At 19.4% G+C, this 6,535-nt stretch overlaps 2 protein-coding genes across 3 annotated transcripts in view; one reads left to right on the top strand and one right to left on the bottom strand.

Annotated features, from left to right (window-relative positions):
• The first annotated feature begins 1,071 nt into the window (after window positions 1-1,071).
• LOC102680410 (transcription initiation factor IIA subunit 1) lies at window positions 1,072-4,918 on the top strand. 2 transcript variants are annotated; one of them, XM_006624223.1, is made up of 8 exons: window positions 1,073-1,262; window positions 2,007-2,211; window positions 2,520-2,831; window positions 2,930-3,117; window positions 3,937-4,032; window positions 4,165-4,308; window positions 4,431-4,520; window positions 4,649-4,918. In XM_006624223.1, exons 1-8 carry the CDS (start codon window positions 1,239-1,241, stop codon window positions 4,754-4,756), a joined length of 1,167 nt encoding a protein of 388 aa, XP_006624286.1. In that variant the 5' UTR covers window positions 1,073-1,238; the 3' UTR covers window positions 4,757-4,918. The 2 variants fall into 2 exon arrangements, with proteins under 2 accessions (XP_006624288.1, XP_006624286.1); XM_006624225.2 differs by lacking the exon at window positions 3,937-4,032 and having other exon boundaries at window positions 1,072-1,262.
• Window positions 4,919-5,511: 593 nt separating this feature from the next.
• LOC102680276 (CCA tRNA nucleotidyltransferase 1, mitochondrial) overlaps window positions 5,512-6,535 on the bottom strand; it is a 3,432-nt gene continuing 2,408 nt past the window's right edge. Inside the window, exon 6 of the mRNA XM_006624222.2 lies at window positions 5,512-6,071. Within this exon, the coding sequence (XP_006624285.1) occupies window positions 5,870-6,071 (202 nt within the window). The 3' untranslated portion in view covers window positions 5,512-5,869. The remainder of the gene's footprint in view (window positions 6,072-6,535) is intronic.

The raw sequence follows: 6,535 nt of genomic DNA on the forward strand, positions 1-6,535 counted from the left end.
ATTATTATTATTATTTATATAATATTATTATATATAATTTAATATTTAATGAAAAATATAATATTATCATAAATATGCAGAATGACTGATATATACACGCACGCGCGCGTGCGCGCGCGCACATACACACACACAATGATTATATTATATATATTTTTTAATGATAAATAAAGCAATTTATTTTTCTTATTGAATTATTACACATTATTATTAAATTATTGAATATTATTATATATTCTCATAAAACAAAATTGGCTCACATTTCAGTTAGATTTTTAAGATTTTTATGCTATGAATTTTTACTCTATTTGAAAGCTGAAGATTTAAGCGTACTATTTAAAAATTTCAATTAATAATTTTAATGCATTTTAGTTCTATAATTCTATATATATGATATAATTTATATTATAACATACAATATTTAATGATAATATTATTTAATATTATTATATATAATTTTATATTTAATGAAAAATTATCATAAATATCATTTTATCATAAATATTATTATAATATTATCATAAATATTCAAATAAACAATATATAAAATATATTATGATATTTTCTTCTTCATATTCAATTATTTCATGAGTATTAAGTTGGAGTTAAATTAAAATCTAATTTTCAGTTTTGTCAGCTAATATATAATTTAATTTTGTGACAATTTAAATTTAATGTTAGCACTTCTATTATTCAATTAGATTGCATAATTGAAGAAGTAATTAATATATAAGTAAAAATAATTTGAATTTAGCGCTTGCTGGTCTATTTTTCAAGTGGATTAGATAAATTGACATCATATAATTTACAAAAATCCCTAAAAATATACACTTTACATGCAAATCTATTTTGAATTACTAAATTCTGATAATTAAAATCGTAATTTATTTATTATACACATCAAAATTTATAAAACATATAAAAAGTATTCAAAATTTTGAAACCATCAAATTAAAATTCAAGCTATATTTTTAATAATTTTTATAATTTTTGATATTATTATTTATAATAAATGACATTTTTTTATTTTATAGATATTCAATTTGGTAATATTGGATACATTGATTTTTCTTCGGATAACTGTTCTCAATTCATACTAAAGTTAGGTGGAATGGGAGACGTGTCCACAATATATAAAAGAGCGATGATACCGCAGATCAGCTTCTGAACTGGGGCTGATTTATTCGTTGGATTATTCCTATTGTTTTTCTTAGTAGACAATACGAATTATCCTTGCAATGGCCCTCAGTCAGACAAGTGTGGTGAGTAATTAATATGGGCAAAAATAAACACTGATTAAAAAAACAATTATTTATAATCATTATAATGACGACAAGGACAATTTTTATTTCTTAATTTATTTTATTTTCATTATCATTGTTATCCTCGTTTTTCTTTTACTTTTAAAATTTTTTTTTTTTATGTTTTAATAATTATACGCTATAAATTTTTAGAGTAGAATGTTAAAATTTCAAAATAAATTTGAATTAATTTATAAATTTTGTTTTTTTCAATTAGTAATATTAAATGTACAAATTTTATCCAAATTTAAATCCAATTTATTGCAAATTTATTTGTATTTTCTTTTTTAATTATGTTTCTAAAAATTTTTTTTTCAAGATATTTAAGGTTAGATGTAATGACATTATTTAAAAAATTTCAGTGTATTTTAATTTGTCAATAAATTTATTGAAATATTAAACTTAAATAATAGTTATTATATGTTTTCTAAATAATAACAAGAATTTTTACATAAAAAAATTGTAATAATAATTGTAATTAATGTAATCAATATAAGAAGCATTTTATGAGTGATATATTTATAAATTTTATTTTATAACTATTATTAATTTTTGATCATACATGAAAATGATCTGTAATTTTAATATAAATTTAGAATATCAAATACAAAATAAAGAATATTAAAATAAATAAAAATATGTAAATTTTAAGAATGTTAATTAATAATGAAATTTATTTTATAATTAAGTTTATTTTAATTACAGTTAAAACTATATAATACTGTGATAGAGGATGTTATATCAGGTGTAAGAGAATCATTTATAGATGAAGGTGTAGATGAACAAGTATTACAAGAACTCAAACAAATATGGGAAACTAAACTAATGTCTAGTAAAGCTGTTGAATTAAATCCAGATCCTCCAGAGCCTCAAGTTCCCCAAATAAATACGCACAAAGCTGTTAACAAAGGTAATATTTATATTTTTTTATATATCATATTATATCTTATTACATATATATTATATATTAATATTTTTTTTATAAATCATTAATATACTTTAATATATAATATAAAAAATATACAATAGAAAAAAATTTAAATTAAAGAAAGTCTTGAAAAGAAAAACTATTAAAATATAATAAATTGTTACATAAATTGTTATTAATATTTTAATAAATAATTTAATTATTTTAATAAATAATTAAATAAATAAAAAATATTTTAATTATTATTAAAAATTTTAATCTTTTTCTCAGCAAATGTAATGTGATTTTAGGACTAAATATAGGAAACCATTTTGTACAACAAACAGGAAATTCTGCTTCTCAACAAACATCACAACAACAGCAGCAACAGCAATCACAACAACAACAACAATCTCCTCAACAATCACAAACTCAGACACAATGTCATTCAACAACAACTGGTATACAACATACTGGTACACCAGTACAGCAATTAGTAACATCATCATCAGCAGTAATGGATCGGCAAGTACCTATTCAAATAACATTGCCACCACAGACAGGCGTTCCAGATGCTCCTTTAAGAGTTCTAACTATTCAGGTTCCTGCATCCGCAATACAAGGTACATTGAAATTATTTTTTCTTTTATAATATTTTAATATTAAGAAACTAAAAATTATATTTGCAAAATTAACTAATGAATTCTATTTAATTTTTTAGGTAATCAATTGCATACAATTTTAACAGGTCCAGTTATTACAGCTGCAATGGGATTACCAGCAAACTTAGCTTCCACATTACTTCAACAGCATGTTAATTCTACGCTTCAAGGACAAGCAACATTAACTCCACTTCAAGTTGTTACACAAAATACAAATAATGTTTCTCAACGACCTGTACAAAATCAGGTATATAATAGAAATTATGCAAATTTAATAACATCTATCTTTCATATTTTAATAATAATATTATTTTGATCATATTAAAATTATTTCTAAATTTATCATTATTGAAAAATTTTTGGAATAATAATGAAATATTTTTAAGATAATATCTTATATTCTTTTCTTAGATACAAAAGATATGAAAATTTAATTTAAAAAGAATTATATATTTTGTAATTTATTTTATTATTATAATTTATTTTATTATTATGTAGAAAATTATTTTTAAAATCATAGTTTAGGAGATAATTCTAACTTTAATATTTTGATATTAATAATTTATTTTCTTAAAGACAATTGATGTTCAAAAGAATATCTAAGGAAAGAATCTTTTTAAAAATTTATTGATTTAAAGAATTTTTTTTACAAAATTATTTAAAATAGTATATTATTCTTAAAATATTTTCTTAGATTAATATGTTAGTTTAACTTTCATTATCATCTCGTTAATAAAAAGTTTTAAAATTGACTATTATTTTGTAATATTTATTATAATATAATAATTTCTTTGGAAAAATTATCTTGAAAACATGAAAAATATAACTATTATTAAAAAATTTGAGGATTGATTTCATACCTTTAGAGAAATTTCATATGATAAAAAAATTGTTATTTATTATGCTCTACATACATATAAATTTTAATTAAAATTAAAATTTTTAGATTAAATAAATTTCTCTGTAAAATAATGTTTAAATACTTTTTTATACATTAAATAGTTTATTGACGATTTAAATTAATTAATATAGGTCATTCGTTTTTATACAAATTTTATAATTTTAGGGTCAAGCAACATTGGCTCCACTTCAAGTTAGTCAATCTCTTCAAGTTGTTACCCAAAATGCAAATAATGTTTCTCAACGACCTGTTCAAAACCAGGTATAGTTAGAAATAATATATTATATTGAATAATTATTTGAATAATAAAAAATATAATTATGTTTTTGTTTTATGTTATATAAAATTCATATTAATTTTGTTATTTAATTCTTTTTATTTGTTCTTGAATAGAATAATATAGCACAATTAGATGGCCCATTTGGTGATTCTTCAGATGATGATGAAGAAGAAGAAGAAGAAGATAATGAAGATGAAGAAGAAGATCTTGACGATAAAGAAGAAGAGGAAAACGATGAAGCTACAGCCAGAGAAGAAGTATTTAAAATATTTCATTGCCTTTTTTTTCATTTTTATGTTTTACAATATTTATATCTTTAAAAATCTTAAAAAATGAAAAAATCATTTATTTAATGATATTAATCATTTTTATTTCATAGGAGCCTTTAAATTCAGAAGATGATGTAACAGATGATGATCCAGCAGATCTTTTTGATACTGATAATGTTGTCGTCTGTCAGTATGACAAGGTATTTAATAATTTTATTTTAATACAAAAAAAGTTATTTTAATACTTACAATACTTAACACAAAAAAAATTTATTTATTAAAATATTAATATTAATAACATTTCTTAATAAATTCAAAATATTTTTAGATAACAAGGAGTAGAAATAAATGGAAATTCTATCTCAAAGATGGAATAATGAATCTTAGTGGTAAAGATTACGTTTTTCAAAAAATGAATGGTGATGCAGAATGGTAAATAATATTTAAAATTATAAAAATTGACCTGGTAATGTGTTCATGTGAAATTGATATAAAAATTTACTTTTAAATTTGTGTTTTAAAAAAGAATTAAATTTTTTTTTAATCAAAATGTATTTGAAAATCAATAATTATTTTTATATTATATTAAGATATGATTTGAAGAATTGAATAGAATTTTTATTTTTTTCAAATTAAAATTTAATTATTCAATTTAATAAAAAATGCATGTATTGAATTTCTATTTTAAACAAGATATAACACAAATTTCATAAGTTATAATATACAAAGTGTTAATATATTCACATAATATATTCATAGGACATTTTTGGAGAATTAATTCTAGATGTTAAAACAAAATAAAAATTAATATGCAAAAATGTCGTTTAAAACTTATTTATTAAATTATAAGTAATTTAAATTAAACTAGGAATAGAATGCGAAAGCAATAAAATTAGAATAATATCATTATCTCTATTTTGCTTTGTCCAATTCAAACTTCAATTGTTTGTAATTTAATAAATAAATCTTAATCGACATTTTTATATACTAATATTTTTGTAATATTTTTAACGCTTAGAATTAATCCTCTAAATTTCAAAAGTTTCACAAATATATTAACATCTTGTATAGAGATATTAGATAATATATAATATTTTAAAATTAACTTTAATTAAAAAAAAAACATTGAATCGAAACATTAAATTAAACTAAGAAAATATTAATGTCATTCTAAAATTCAATTAACTCAAATTTAATTTAAATGTAATATTAAATAAATTTTATTAAATAATGAAGAGCTCAATAATCAAGCAAATCTTGTATTATATTTTGAAGATGCAAATTTTTTCACGTGAATTTATTGTGTAAATAGTTTCTAAGAAATCTATTATAAATATGTGATGCTCTTAAAAATAAATGTGTCTTATACTGTTAAATATATCCTTAATAATTTCTATAAAATTATACATTTGTTAAAAATGTATAATTGTTTTTCCTTTTTTTATTCCTTTTATAAATTTATAAAATATGAAATTTTTAGATTAGTTAAAAAAATAGAATATATAGAAATATATATATATTTTAAATATATATAATTATTAAAATTTATTTATTTAATCAAAAACATATTATTTTTTTCTGAATTTTTATCTTCTAATTCACTAATAATTCGCGGAACTTCATATAATAGTTCTTCTGCATTCATTTCAAAATTTTTATCCAACCAAATATTTTTCAATTCTTTGATAACAATACCCATCATCTTTCCTTTTTTAATATGTTGTTTTAACATATTTCCACTAACTGGAAATCTGAAAACATTTAATTTAATATACAAATAATTCTGATTTTTATTAGTATAAAAAAAATCATTTTATAATTTAAATTTATAAGTATATTATATATATAATATTGTCCGCTTAAATGTTTCATTTTTTCTCCATTTAAATATGAGAAACTTATCTTCACTAATTCTTGAAACTCCTTCATAAAGCTTCATTTATCTCAGACTTAAAAAGAAGCCTATTTCATTCATTTTTATTAATTTTTATTGTTACTTGATATGCTTGGCAAGCAAACGAAGCAATAAGAATAATTCTAAGAATAATTCTTAAAATATTTATTTTTTCGGATGAGTATTGCAATGTGGATCTGAATGTGTAATATTTAAGCGGAAAATATTGTATATATTAATATATAAATATATAAAATAAAATTTTGCATTCAAAAAAATATATATATGTATAATAATAGTATATACATATATATATATATA

The sequence above is a fragment of the Apis dorsata genome, unplaced genomic scaffold (assembly GCF_000469605.1).
Source record: "Apis dorsata unplaced genomic scaffold, Apis dorsata 1.3 scaffold_1001, whole genome shotgun sequence".
NCBI classification, from domain to species: Eukaryota; Metazoa; Arthropoda; class Insecta; order Hymenoptera; family Apidae; genus Apis; species Apis dorsata.

Coding starts and splice junctions, on each gene's coding strand:
- LOC102680410 (XM_006624223.1), top strand. CDS start 1,239: ATGGCCCTCAGTCAGACAAGTGTG. Junction 2,212..2,519: donor GCACAAAGCTGTTAACAAAG/GTAATATTTATA, acceptor ATGTGATTTTAG/GACTAAATATAGGAAACCAT. Junction 4,033..4,164: donor AACGACCTGTTCAAAACCAG/GTATAGTTAGAA, acceptor GTTCTTGAATAG/AATAATATAGCACAATTAGA.